This window comes from Oncorhynchus masou, chromosome 12 (assembly GCF_036934945.1).
Source record: "Oncorhynchus masou masou isolate Uvic2021 chromosome 12, UVic_Omas_1.1, whole genome shotgun sequence".
Lineage (NCBI taxonomy): Eukaryota > Metazoa > Chordata > Actinopteri > Salmoniformes > Salmonidae > Oncorhynchus > Oncorhynchus masou.
This window is the reverse complement of record NC_088223.1, coordinates 94,047,451-94,062,680: the sequence shown is the minus strand read 5'-3', so window position 1 is coordinate 94,062,680 and position 15,230 is coordinate 94,047,451. Positions and strand designations below refer to the sequence as shown.

The 15,230-nt window shown below is 43.2% G+C and overlaps 1 protein-coding gene and 1 long non-coding RNA gene across 2 annotated transcripts in view; both read right to left on the bottom strand.

The window, feature by feature from the left end:
* Nucleotides 1–1,840: 1,840 nt before the first annotated feature.
* Nucleotides 1,841–3,708, bottom strand: LOC135551082 (uncharacterized). The gene is made up of 3 exons (XR_010457181.1): nt 3,003–3,708; nt 1,954–2,713; nt 1,841–1,861 (listed from the first exon to the last, which is right to left on the bottom strand). It is a non-coding gene; the product is annotated as an uncharacterized LOC135551082 (long non-coding RNA).
* Nucleotides 3,709–5,175: 1,467 nt separating this feature from the next.
* LOC135551081 (neurobeachin-like) overlaps nt 5,176–15,230 on the bottom strand; it is a 304,485-nt gene continuing 294,430 nt past the window's right edge. Inside the window, exons 60-63 of the mRNA XM_064982478.1 lie at nt 15,011–15,112; nt 14,689–14,885; nt 7,813–7,964; nt 5,176–7,519 (exon numbers count right to left, since the gene is read on the bottom strand). Of these exons, the coding sequence (XP_064838550.1) occupies nt 7,429–7,519; nt 7,813–7,964; nt 14,689–14,885; nt 15,011–15,112 (542 nt within the window). The 3' untranslated portion in view covers nt 5,176–7,428. The remainder of the gene's footprint in view (nt 7,520–7,812; nt 7,965–14,688; nt 14,886–15,010; nt 15,113–15,230) is intronic.

The following is a 15,230-nucleotide window of genomic DNA, read 5'->3' as shown; positions in this document are numbered from 1 at the left end:
TCAATAAGTATTAAACTGGGGGATAAACCTGCAGATGTAAGTCAACTCAATAAGATAATTAAACTGGGGAATAAACCTGCAGATGTAAGTCATCTCAATAAGTATTAAACTGGGGAATAAACCTGCAGATGTAAGTCAACTCAATAAGTATTAAACTGGGGAATAAACCTGCAGATGTAAGTCATCTCAATAAGTATTAAACTGGGGAATAAACCTGCAGATGTAAGTCATCTCAATAAGATAATTAAACTGGGGGATAAACCTGCAGATGTAAGTCATCTCAATAAGTATTAAACTGGGGAATAAACCTGCAGATGTAAGTCATCTCAATAAGTATTAAACTGGGGGATAAACCTGCAGATGTAAGTCAACTCAATAAGATAATTAAACTGGGGAATAAACCTGCAGATGTAAGTCATCTCAATAAGATAATTAAACTGGGGAATAAACCTGCAGATGTAAGTCATCTCAATAAGTATTAAACTGGGGAATAAACCTGCAGATGTAAGTCATCTCAATAAGTATTAAACTGGGGGATAAACCTGCAGATGTAAGTCAACTCAATAAGATAATTAAACTGGGGAATAAACCTGCAGATGTAAGTCATCTCAATAAGATAATTAAACTGGGGGATAAACCTGCAGATGTAAGTCATCTCAATAAGATAATTAAACTGGGGAATAAACCTGCAGATGTAAGTCATCTCAATAAGTATCTGTTGTTAAACTGGGGGATAAACCTGCAGATGTAAGTCAACTCAATAAGTATTAAACTGGGGAATAAACCTGCAGATGTAAGTCATCTCAATAAGATAATTAAACTGGGGAATAAACCTGCAGATGTAAGTCAACTCAATAAGTATTAAACTGGGGAATAAACCTGCAGATGTAAGTCATCTCAATAAGTATTAAACTGGGGAATAAACCTGCAGATGTAAGTCATCTCAATAAGTATTAAACTGGGGAATAAACCTGCAGATGTAAGTCATCTCAATAAGTATTAAACTGGGGAATAAACCTGCAGATGTAAGTCATCTCAATAAGTATTAAACTGGGGAATAAACCTGCAGATGTAAGTCAACTCAATAAGATAATTAAACTGGGGAATAAACCTGCAGATGTAAGTCAACTCAATAAGATAATTAAACTGGGGGATAAACCTGCAGATGTAAGTCATCTCAATAAGATAATTAAACTGGGGAATAAACCTGCAGATGTAAGTCATCTCAATAAGTATTAAACTGGGGGATAAACCTGCAGATGTAAGTCAACTCAATAAGTATTAAACTGGGGAATAAACCTGCAGATGTAAGTCATCTCAATAAGATAATTAAACTGGGGAATAAACCTGCAGATGTAAGTCAACTCAATAAGTATTAAACTGGGGAATAAACCTGCAGATGTAAGTCATCTCAATAAGTATTAAACTGGGGAATAAACCTGCAGATGTAAGTCATCTCAATAAGTATTAAACTGGGGAATAAACCTGCAGATGTAAGTCATCTCAATAAGATAATTAAACTGGGGGATAAACCTGCAGATGTAAGTCATCTCAATAAGTATTAAACTGGGGGATAAACCTGCAGATGTAAGTCAACTCAATAAGATAATTAAACTGGGGAATAAACCTGCAGATGTAAGTCAACTCAATAAGATAATTAAACTGGGGGATAAACCTGCAGATGTAAGTCATCTCAATAAGTATTAAACTGGGGGATAAACCTGCAGATGTAAGTCATCTCAATAAGATAATTAAACTGGGGGATAAACCTGCAGATGTAAGTCATCTCAATAAGTATTAAACTGGGGGATAAACCTGCAGATGTAAGTCATCTCAATAAGTATTAAACTGGGGGATAAACCTGCAGATGTAAGTCATCTCAATAAGTATTAAACTGGGGAATAAACCTGCAGATGTAAGTCATCTCAATAAGAATTAAACTGGGGAATAAACCTGCAGATGTAAGTCAACTCAATAAGATAATTCATTTCAAAAAGTTGTTCAACTAAACCAAACTGCTGGGAAAGGAAGTTCGCTACATCCAATGACTCTCTGCATAAAAGCAATCAAATCAGTTATTACTATATAAAACAGATTTTAAGTCAAACTTTTTCAACACAAAATCCACCAAATGAGCAACAACACCGAAGACAACAAACATATTCATGAACACCAAAGGGTATCCAAACACCTTGGCTGCATTTCCTGGCATTGTTACAGACACATATTCCACACAAGGAAGGACAACATAAGTAAGACCAGAAATGAAGCAGTAAAAGGCCATAATGCCAAAAAGGAAACCCTCCCAGGGACCAGTGGTCAGAGACGACTTTAACTTCCTCTCTGTCTTTCTGGCAGCCAGGCCTTCCTTCAAAAAAGACTTTGATGTTTTGACCTTCTTCTTCTTGTAGGTTTCCCAGTTATTCACATCAAGGTCCTCATTCCTCTTCAACACTCTGAGATCAACTCTTCTCCGTCTCACTTCGTCTGCCATGTCCCTTAGTATTCTGTTGACTCTGACGTTCTCCGACGTGATTGGCTCCCCGCACACCGGACAGACAACGCAACCCGCGTCCATACACTTCTGGAGGCATCGTCCACAGAAGGTGTGCTGGCAGCTCAGCGATATGTGTCCAACGAAGACTTCGGTACAGACGGAACAGATGAAGAATGGAGCCATGTTTCTCTGTGTTCTCAGAAGCCTTGGTTACACCTTTCATACAAAAAAATATATAAAAAATAATCATATCCGTTAGAGATCTTCTAGGTCTACTCATTGAAAGCAAGTCTGAGAAGCGGCCATCTGCGATTTCTATGCGTCTTTTACTTTCGGTTTTGTACACCAGCTTCAAACATCTGAAACCACAACATTTGTGGTTATTTATAATAGATTTCACAGCGGTTTAGATTGTACAATGATTCTCTACACTCAAGAGTGCTCGTTTTGTCACATAATTAGGCGAACTATTAACATTATTGCATCTAGAAAATACATATTGTACCTTTAACACGTTGTTGTTGTCGTCGTCCGATCAAGATCTGGTCGATATTTGTTCCGTGTACACCACCGAGGTATAATACAAACTGGAGACTGCTTCCTAGATGTCCGACCGTTGTTTTCAAGGTAATCTACTCACGTTCGCATTGAGCTGCAGCTCGATACCGAGACCGGACTATGGTCAAGAGGGTGTGTTGAAAAGTTAAGTACTGGGCGTGTGGACAGGGTTGGGTTTCGGTTCATTATAATAAATACAAAAACCATTGGTTTCGATTATTTGGGTTGAATTCTGTAACAACAATGAGCGTGTGGATAGAGTCAATGCTGTCCGGGTTCCTTGGCACCTCCCTACCCTAACCCTTACCTAACCTAACCCTAACCATTTTAAATGTAAAATTCAATGGGGTAGGACCATCCCAATCATTTTGGATAGAATGGCCCATGTGGTAATTAACTGGGTGTGGGAAAGCGCTCTGCTGTAGGTAGTGCTGAGCAATTAGTGCTTTGAGTCGGGTTTGGGGTTTCGGGTTAATTATTTGTTTATCTCGGCTTTCGGTTTTGATTATTTGAGTTGAATATTGTAACAACACAGAATAAAACAAATCAGTGAAAGTCCCATGATGGTTAGTGACTGCCGATGACTGCTGATTAACCAACCATTATTTACATGATTTTACTTCATCATATTTCAGTTGCGTATATCATTTGTTTTATTTGATGAGTTTATTATTTTCATTCCAAGTCATCATCTCATCTCTATAGAGCTGCTGGTTATGCTGTCTGACAAAAAACTATATTTTGTAGTTCTTCAAAGTAAATAAGGCATACTTTTAATGACTGCTGAATGCCAACTATCAATCACTTTGATCACGTATTTTCCAGGTAGAGATTAATCATGAAGCAACAGCTGCTCTCTATATCCACTCACGATCGCGCATTCTTGTCTCTTCAGTAGCAGGCCGGAAAAGAAATGCAGACTGGACAAAGTAGATTCGCAATGGATTATGGTCATTGTAGTTTAGTGAATAAAACGTGGTAATTAACTATGTAGATTATTGGCCTGTAGGAAACTACAAGTTCCTACTCCATCACACAGAAACAGTATGATGTGCCCAGTGAGTTCACAGAAGAAGAAAAATGAGAAAGAAAATGGAATTCAAGGAATTGAACCGAAATCCATAATTTAGTTGTTCAAAAACAGAAAACAAACCCAACAGATATTCCAGTTGATAGCTCAGTAGTAGGTTAGAGCGGAGATGGTCAACTTTGACGGGGGAAGGATCGCTGGTCGCCGGTTTAGTGACTTTTCATACAGCCCAATCAGCAACGCAAAACGGTCAAAGTGGCAACAATTTCGCCCAATTAGCCGATTCGCTTTCCATACTCCTTTCCACACCCACTCGCCTCCGGTCGCCATTTTGGGCTGCAGCGACCTGTTTGCATATGCTGATTCATGGACCAAAAGGAACCTTTTTACACATTTTGTTACATTACAGCTTCTAAAATGGCTGAAATTGTTATTTTTCCTCATCAATCTACACAGAATGAGCCAACGAGGAACCATCTGTACGGTGAAGCATGGTGGTGGCAGCATCATGCTGTGGGGATGTTTTTCAGAGGCAGATTTAAGAAACAGATTTAATAATATTGTTTAAAGCTTAATGAAACCTTCATACCACTTTTATCCTTCCGGTTCCACATACAAGCCTACGTCATGTATAGGGCAAACCGTCATAATGAATCACCGATAACAGAACTCCTTGGAAAATCCACAATCAAAAATTCCTTACCAAAGATTAACAGATAAAGGCAATGAGGCTAATGGCTTTACTGCCCTGTCATTTCAATGAGGTAATGATGTTAATGGCTTTACTGCCCTGTCATTTTGATGAGGTAATGAGGATAATGGCTTTACTGCCCTGTCATTTCAATGAGGTAATGATGTTAATGGCTTTACTGCCCTGTCATTTTGATGAGGTAATGAGGCTAATGGCTTTACTGCCCTGTCATTTCAATGAGGTAATGATGTTAATGGCTTTACTGCCCTGTCATTTTGATGAGGTAATGAGGATAATGGCTTTACTGTCCTGTCATTTCGATGATGTAATGAGGGTAAAGGCTTTACTGCCCTGTCATTTGCTTACCATATGACCCATATTTAAAGAACAAAATGGCACCAAACTGAAATGTTTTATTTTGTTAACATAATTTAGCATGATGACAATCGTTACAAATGAGAAGGCAGATCAACAAATTCTTTGCATATTTTATTTTGTATTTTCTTCCACCTTTCAACTCACACGTGGTCATATTTCCATCTTTGCAATAAAACATGAATACAATAGTTTGTTTTGGGGGGGGGGGGGATTTCATAGATCCAAAAATATTTGACCTTTTTTTTTGGATCCATAAATAGAACCTGTTTTTGGGTGTGAGTGTATTTGATTGAGTTTAACACACTAACAGTACATCTCATATTTTACCTTTGTACTTCCTGTCTCTCCTCCCCCTCCCTCCCTCTCTCTGGTCTTAATTAACTTAACTTAAGGGTCATGTGACAGGAAATAATCACCAGGCTATTAAATAATATGTGATTTGATGCAAAGTGTGAATACAAGAACAAAACGTTTGACACTGATTCAATTCTTTTTTTGTCTTCCTTTCTTTGAATAATCAAATGTGAATGAGTGAAGGTTTCCTTTTTTTACGTTATCAGTCTATCAAACTCCCTCTCTGTGAGGCCTGTAGCCTGAAGTCTATCAAACTCCCTCTCTGTGAGGCCTGTCCATCGTAGCCTGAAGTCTATCAAACTCCCTCTCTGTGAGGCCTGTAGCCTGAAGTCTATCAAACTCCCTCTCTGTGAGGCCTGTCCATCGTAGCCTGAAGTCTATCAAACTTCCTCTCTGTTAGACCTGAAGTCTATCAAACCCCCTCTCTGTGAGGCCTGTAGCCTGAAGTCTATCAAACTTCCTCTCTGTGAGGCCTGTCCATCGTAGCCTGAAGTCTATCAAACTCCCTCTCTGTGACACCTGTAGCCTGAAACCAAGACTATATGTACATATTTGACAAAACAATCACCAAATATACAAAGAAAATCAGACTGTCTTGTGGATATCTGGTAGATGTCATCGTTTGATGGCGTTAGCGAAACATATCTTCATCATCATTGCCATCGCTATTATTACACAGGAAGTCATTAATAAATTAAAAGTGATGGTCTGTGTGGTGATAGGAGTGAGGACTGTGATCTATTCCTGCTTGTCAATCATTGACACAGAGACTAGGAAACAAAACAGTATTTACAGAAATTAGATTTACCCTCCTGGGGGCAATAACAAAAAATATATATTACAAAAATAAATTAACTGAAATAAAATAAATCAAACGAAAGAAATTAAATCAAAACAAAATGATATGAAACCAAAAAATATATAATTTACTCGATATGAGTTTAAGCCAACAGCATCTGTTTTCTTTAATGGGAAGCACTGCTTCAGACCAGTGCATTCCAGGGTCGAACCAGTTCAATTCAGTTTTAAACCAGTTCAATTCAGTTTTAAACCAGTTCAATTCAGTTTTAAACCAGTTCAATTCAGTTTTAAACCAGTTCAATACACTTTTAAACCAGTTCAATACAGTTTTAAACCTGTTCAATTCAGTTTCGACCAGTTTGAACTTTCTGTGTGTCTGGACCACATCTCCCATCCTCTAAAACTAGAAACTAGAAACAAAAGAGAGAGAAAAAAAACTTTTTTTTTTGTAATGTTACTTTGTCCTGTGAAGCGATACGCGTTCTGTCCATTAACAGTGAATATTCTCAAACATTAAAAGTCCTTTATGGGTCTGTTCTACCCCAGTCAAAGTCGAGCAGTAGATGTGATCTCCTCCTTACTTTATATCTTAGTTCATTAATATAAGGATCCCATCAGGGGTGTCGTGTGGCTGTTAGGGTTGAAATGGCAGACAAGATGTCCTACAGTAGCTGTGATGCTCACTCTCTCTCTCGCTCTTCCTTCTCAAGTGAAACTCATCACAGGAAGTAGAGTTTTGGTGGCTTTTCAACCTCTTATTCTTCATTTTTGTAGCTGTTGTTTACAGCTTGACCTCTCTCTCCTCGTCTGGTGCTCGTCTTCCTCTCTCTCCTCGTCTCATGCTTGTCCTCCTCTCTATTCGTCTCGTGCTCGTCTTCCTCTCTCTCCTCGTCTGGTGCTCGTCTTCCTCTCTCACCTCGTCTCATGCTTGTCTTCCTCTCTCCTCGTCTCGTGCTCGTCTTCCTCTCTCTCCTCGTCTGGTGCTCGTCTTCCTCTCTCTCCTCGTCTCGTGCTCGTCTTCCTCTCTCGTCTCGTGCTTGTCTTCCTCTCTCTTCGTCTGGTGCTCGTCTTCCTCTCTCTCCTCGTCTGGTGCTCGTCTTCGTCTCGTGTTTGTCCTCCTCAGTACCTGTTCTGGTGTTCGTAGTGCCAGCGGTTGAAGTCGATGTTGAAAGCTACGATGCTGCCAGACGCCATGCCAGTGATCAGAGTCCTGCAGACAGACAGAGACCACGTCAAACCATAATATAGTCAGCAGATGCTTTTAATCCAAAAGTGACTTCCGATCATGCGTGCGTACATTTTACGTCCTGGGAATCTAATCCACTATCCTGGCGCTGCAAACCAACTGAGCAACAGAGGACCACATAAATATACATAAGAAAGAAACCACATCAGACCAGCATGACCCGGTCAGTCTGGTTCTGGTCCGTCTGGTTCAGAAACAATGCAGAATGCGTGGAAACAGAAACATGAAAAAGACTGACAACCTCCCGTCCTACACACCTCTGGTCGTGAGACAGGTCCATGGCACGGATGCCAGCGTCACAGCCTGGGTAGATGTAGAGCTGTTTGAAGTCACAGGCCTGCCACACCTCCACCACCCCGTTGTCTCCTCCTGTCACCAGGTTCTGACCGTCACTACTCAACAGGATCGCCTGGAGGGAGGGAGGGAAGGAAGGGGAAGGGAGGGAGGGAGGGAGGGAGGGAGGGAAGGAAGGGGGAAGGGAGGGAAGGAGGGAGGGAGGGAAGGAGGGAGGGAGGGAGGGAGGGAGGGAGGAGGGAGGGAGGGAGGGAGGGAGGGAGGGAGGGAGGGAGGGAAGGAGGGAGGGAGGGAGGGAGGGAGGGAGGGAAGGAAGGGGGAAGGGAGGGAAGGAGGGAGGGAGGGAGGGAGGGAGGGAGGGAAGGAAGGGGGAAGGGAGGGAAGGAGGGAGGGAGGGAGGGAGGGAGGGAGGGAGGGAGGGAGGGAGGGAGGGAGGGAGGGAGGGAGGGAAGGAGGGAGGGAAGGAGGGAGGGAAGGAGGGAGGGAGGAGGGAGGGAGGAGGGAGGGGGAGGGAGGGAGGGGGGGAGGGAAGGAAGGGGGAAGGGAGGGAGGGAAGGAGGGAGGGAAGGAGGGAGGGAGGGAGGGAAGGAGGGAGGGAAGGAGGGAGGGAGGGAAGGAGGGAGGGAGGGAAGGGGGAAGGGAGGGAAGGGGGAAGAGGAGGAAGAGAGGGGAAGTGCGGGAGAGAGAGAGACTGAATAAGAAAGTTATAAACTCACAAGAAAACCAGCAGATGTGGATTAGTTTGTACGTGTGTGTGTGTGTGTGTGTGTGTGTGTGTGTGTGTGTGTGTGTGTGTGCTAGTGCAGGTTCCTAATGGATCCTTCTAAGAATTATTTACTGTACCAGTCAAACATTTTAGAACACCTACTCATTCAAGGGTTTTTCATTATATATTTTTTGACATTGTAGAATAATAGTGAATAAGACATCAACACTATAATATAACACATATGGAATCAAAAAAAGTGGTTAAACATATCAAAATATATTTTAGATTCTTCAAAGTAGCCACATTTTGCCTTGATTACAGCTTTGCACACTCTTGGCATTCTCTCAACCAGCTTTACCTGGAATGCTTTTCCAACTGTCTTGAAGCAGTTTCCACATATGCTGAGCACTTGTTGGCTGCTTTTCCTTCACTCTTCAGTCCAACTCATCCCAGCACATCTCAACTGGGTTGAGGTCGGGTGATTGTGGAGAACCTGTATAGTTCTACTGACCACCTCTGTATAGTAACACTTAGCACCTTTTTTCCAAGTGAGTAGAGTCATTGACCTCTGAGCCAGAAGTTTATAATATATAATAATACTGATATAATATATAATACTGATATAATATATAATACTGATATAATGTATCAAATCAAACCCTATTTGTCACATACGCCGAAATACAACAAGTGTAAACTTTACAGTGAAATGAATTTCTTACAAGCTCTTAACCAACAGTTAAAAAATAAGAAAATATTTAATATGTTTTTAATATTTAGTAGACTAAAATAAAAATGTATAAAAGTAAAACAATAAGAACATCAATAACGAGCCTATATACAGGGGGTACCAGTACAGAGTCAATGTGGAGGCTATATACAGGGGGTACCGGTACAGAGTCAATGTGGAGGCTATATACAGGGGGTACCAGTACAGAGTCAATGTGGAGGCTATATACAGGGGGTACCAGTACAGAGTCAATGTGGAGGCTATATACAGGGGGTACCAGTACAGAGTCAATGTGGAGGCTATATACAGGGTGTACCGGTACAGAGTCAATGTGGAGACTATATACAGGGGGTACCAGTACAGAGTCAATGTGGAGGCTATATACAGGGTGTTACAGTACAGAGTCAATGTGGAGGCTATATACAGGGGGTACCGGTACAGAGTCAATGTGGGGGCTATATACAGGGGGTACCAGTACAGAGTCAATGTGGGGGCTATATACAGGGGGTACCAGTACAGAGTCAATGTGGAGACTATATACAGGGGGTACCAGTACAGAGTCAATGTGGAGGCTATATACAGGGGGTACCAGTACAGAGTCAATGTGGAGGCTATATACAGGGGGTACCAGTACAGAGTCAATGTGGAGGCTATATACAGGGTGTACCGGTACAGAGTCAATGTGGAGACTATATACAGGGGGTACCAGTACAGAGTCAATGTGGAGGCTATATACAGGGGGTACCAGTACAGAGTCAATGTGGAGGCTATATACAGGTGGTACCAGTACAGAGTCAATGTGGAGACTATATACAGGGGGTACCGGTACTGGGTCAATGTGGAGGCTATATACAGGGGGTACCAGTACAGAGTCAATGTGGAGGCTATATACAGGGGGTACCAGTACAGAGTCAATGTGGAGACTATATACAGGGGGTACCAGTACAGAGTCAATGTGGAGGCTATATACAGGGGGTACCAGTACAGAGTCAATGTGGAGGCTATATACAGGGGGTACCGGTACAGAGTCAATGTGGAGGCTATATACAGGGGGTACTGGTACAGAGTCAATGTGGAGGCTATATACAGGGGGTACCGGTACAGAGTCAATGTGGAGGCTATATACAGGGGGGTACCGGTACAGAGTCAATGTGGAGGCTATATACAGGGGGGTACCGGTACAGAGTCAATGTGGAGGCTATATACAGGGTGTTACAGTACAGAGTCATTGTGGAGGCTATATACAGGGTATTACGGTACAGAGTCAATGTGGAGGCTATATACAGGGGGTACCAGTACAGAGTCAATGTGAAGGCTATATACAGGGTGTTACGGTACAGAGTCAATGTGGAGGCTATATACAGGGGGGTACTGGTACAGAGTCAATGTGGAGGCTATATACAGGGTGTTACGGTACAGAGTCAGTGTGGAGACTATATACAGGGTGTTATGGTACAGAGTCAATGTGGAGGCTATATACAGGAGGTACCGGTACAGAGTCAATGTGGAGGCTATATACAGAGGGTACCGGTACTGAGTCAGGGTGCAGGGGTACAGACTAGTTGAGGTAATCTGTACATAGCTGGGGCGACGTGACTATGCATAGGTAACAAACAAACAGCAAGAAGTAGCAGTGTACAAAAAGGGGGGGGGGTCAATGTAAATTGTCAAATTTATGGCGAATCTATGAATTGTTCAGCTTATGGCTGTTGAGAACAAGTTCTCATTTACAACGGCGACCTGGCCAAGATAAAGCAAAGCATTTCGAATAAAACAATAACACATTAACAAATGTAGAGTCAATAACAAAAAGAGGCGAAATAATTACAGTTTAGCATTAACACTGGAGTGATAGATGTGCAGATGATGATGTGCAAAAGAGCAAGAGGGTAAGTAATAATATGGGGATGAGGTAGTTGGGTGTGCTATTTACAGATGGGCTGTGTACAGGTACAGTGATCGGTAAGCTGCTCTGACAACTGATGCTTAAATTTAATGAGGGATGATACGTAAAGTTAGTGAGGGAGATATAAGTCTCCAGCTTTAGAGATTTTTGCAATTCGTTCCTTCCAGTCATTGGCAGCAGAGAACTGGACGGAAAGGCAGCCAAAGGAAGTGTTGGCTTTGGGGGTGACTAGATAGATATACCTGCTGGAGCGCGTGCTACAGGTTGGTGCTGCTATGGTAAGCAGTGAGCTGAGATAAGGCGGGGCTTTATATAGCAACGACTTACAGATGACCTGGAGCCAGTGTGTTTGGCGACGAATATGTAATGAGGGCCAGCCAACTAGAGCATACAGGTCGCAGTGGTGGGTAGAATATGGGGCTTTGGTGACAAAATGGATGGCACTGTGATAGACTACATCTAATTTGCTGAGTAGAGTGTTGGAGGCTATTTAATAGATGACATCACCAAAGTCAAGGATTGGTAGGATAGTCAGTTTTACGAGGGAATGTTTGGCAGCGTGAGTGAAGGAGGCTTTGTTACGAAATAGATTTAATTTTGGATTGGAGATGCTTAATGTGAGTCTGGAAGGAGAGTTTACAGTCTAACCAGACACCTAGGTATTTGTAGTTGACCACATATTTTAGGTCAGTACCGTCCAGAGTAGTGATGCTAGTTGGGCGGGCAGGTGTGGGCAGCGATCGGTTGAATAGCATGCATTTATTTTTATTTGCGTTTCAGAGCAGTTGGAGGCCACGGAAGGAGAGTTGTATGGCATTGAAGCTCATCTGGAGGTTAGTGTCCAAAGAAGGGCCAGAGGTATACAGAATGGTGTCGTCTGCATAGAGGTGGATTTGAGAATCACCAGCAGCAAGAGCAACATCATTGATGTATACAGAGAAAAGAGTCGGCCCGAGAATTGAACCCTGTGGCACCCCATAGAGACTGCCAAAGGTCCGGACAACAGGCCCTCCGATTTGACACACTGAACTCTATCTGAGAAGTAGTTGGTGAACCAGGCGAGGCAGTCATTTGAGAAACCAAGGCTAATGAGTCTGCCGATAGGAATGCGGTCGAAAGCCTTGGCCAGGTCGATGAATATGGCTGCACAGTAATGTCTCTTATCGATGGCGGTTATGATGTCGTTTAGGACCTTGAGCGTGGCTGAGGTGCACCCATGACCAGCTTGGAAACCGGATGGCACAGCAGAGAAGGTACGGTGGGATTCTAAATGGTCGGTGACCTGTTTGTTAACTTGGCTTTCGAAGACCTTAGAAAGACAGGGTAGGATAGATATAGGTCTGTAACAATTTTGGTCTAGAGTGTCACCCCCTTTGAAGAGGGGGATAACCGCGGCAGCATTTCAAATTTTGTTGATCTCAGACGATATGAAAGAAAAGTTGAACAGGCTAGTAATAGGGGTTGCAACAATTTCTGCGGATAATGTTGGAGAGGGTCCAGATTGTCTAGGCCAGCTTATTTGTAGGTTTTGAAGCTCTTTAAGAACATCAGCTGTCTGGATTTGGGTGAAGGAGAAGCAGGGGGGACTTGGGCAAGTTGCTGCAGGGGTGTTGGCCGGTGTTGGGGTAGCCAAGTGGAAAACATGGCCAGCCGTAGAGAAATGCTTATTGAAATTCTCAATTCTTGTGGATTTATCGTGGTGACAGTGTTTCCTAGCCTCAGTGCAGTGGGCAGCTGGGAGGAGGTGCTCTTATTCTCCATGGACTTTACAGTGTCCCAAAACTTTTTGGAGTTAGTGCTGCAGGATGCAAATTTCTGCTTGAAAAAGCTAGCCTTTGCTTTCCTAACTGACTGTGTGTATTGGTTCCTGACTTCCCTGAAAAGTTGCATATCGCGATGACTATTCGATGCTAATGCAAAACGCCACAGGATGTTTTTGTGCTGGTCAAGGGCAGACAGGTCTGGAGGGAACCAAGGGCTATATTTGTTCTTAGTTCTGCATTTTTTGCTTATTTAAGATGGTGAGGAAAGCACTTTTAAAGAGCAACCAAGACATCTTCTACTGATGGGATGAGGTCAATATCCTTCCAGGATACCCGGGCCAGGTCGATTAGAAAGGCCTGCTCGCAGGTCCTATACTTGGCGCTCCAGTACCGTGTGGTAGTACCTGGGTGACTGGAGTCTCTGACAATTTCATGGGCCTTCCTCTGACACCGCCTGGTGTTGAGGTTCTGGATGGCAGGAAGCTTGGCCCCAGTGATGTACGTAGTAGTGGCTCTCTCTCTCTCTCCTTATGGTGAGATGGCGAACAGTTGCCATACCAGGCGGTGATGCCAGAGGGTCATGCGGTCACGTCGTTCCACTTCATGATTGTGTCCCATTTGTTGTTCACAAAAAATACAGTTTTATATCTTTATGTTTGAAGCCTGAAATGTGGCAAAAGGTCGCAAAGTTCAAGGGGGCCGAATACTTTCGCAAGGCACTGTAATAACCTCACACTCAACGTCAACAAAACTAAGGAGATGATTGTGGACTTCAGGAAACAGCAGAGGGAACACCCCCCTATCCACATCGATGGAACAGTAGTGGAGAGGGTAGTAAGTTTTAAGTTCCTCGGCATACACATCACAGACAAACTGAATTGGTCCACTCACACAGACAGCATCGTGAAGAAGGCGCAGCAGCGCCTCTTCAACCTCAGGAGGCTCAAGAAATTCGGCTTGTCACCAAAAGCACTCACAAACTTCTACAGATGCACAATCGAGAGCATCCTGGCGGGCTGTGTCACCGCCTGGTATGGCAACTGCTCCGCCCTCAACCGTAAGGCTCTCCAGAGGGTAGTGAGGTCTGCACAACGCATCACCGGGGGCAAACTACCTGCCCTCCATGACACCTACAGCACCCGATGTCACAGGAAGGCCATAAAGATCATCAAGGACAACAACCACCTGAGCCACTGCCTGTTCACCCCGCTACCATTCAGAAGGCGAGGTCAGTACAGGTGCATCAAAGCAGGGACCGAGAGATAGAAGCTGTTTTTCAATCTCAAGGCCATGAGATTGTTAAACAGCCACCGCTAGCACAGAGAGGCGGCTGGCTAACTACCGACTTGATATCAATGGCCACTTTAATAAATGGAACACTAGTCACTTTAATAATGCTACTTTAAGAATCTTTACATATCTCACATTACTCATCTCATATGTATATACTGTATACTGTGTCCTTCACTATCTATTCTTCACTATCTATTGCATCTTAGCCTCTCTGTCACTACTCATCCATATATTTTATACTTATATATTCTCACCCCATTCCTTTACTAGATTGTGTGTATTAGGTTCTGTTGTGGAATTGTTAGATATTACCTGTTAGATACTGCTACACTGTCGGATCTAGAAGCATTTCACTACACTCACAATAAAGTCTGCTAACCATGTGTATGTGACCCATACAATTTGACTGATATATATATACTGTATCCGTGGTCGTACCCGTGTTGAGTCGTTGACCTCCATCTGAGCCAGCAGTTTCCCGTTGATGCTGAAGTTACAGAAGCGTCCTCTCTCATAACAGATGACACAGTGGCCCTCGCTGGACACAGAGATGAGGCGGGGCCTCAGGCACAACTCTGGGCCCTCCAGGGCCCGAAGCAGATCCCCTGTTATAGTATGGACCAGACATGGACCCTCTGGAGGAAGGGGGGCAGAAGGGATGGGGATTTAGAAACACACACACACACACACACACACACACACACACACACACACACACACACACACACACACACACACACACACACACACACACACTGACCTTTGGCCCCACTGATAACCAGTCCCAGCTCAGCGCAGACAGAGACACACACCACCTCATGGTCATGACCCGTCAGCACGGCTCTCGGGGCAGGGTAGTCACCTAGAAAACATATTTGTTCATTAAAATGTTCTCTTTTAAAGTGTATTGAGACTAAATACACTTTAAATAAAATGTGACATACGAAGAGCAGATTAAAAATGGGGAAAGTATCTGTTCA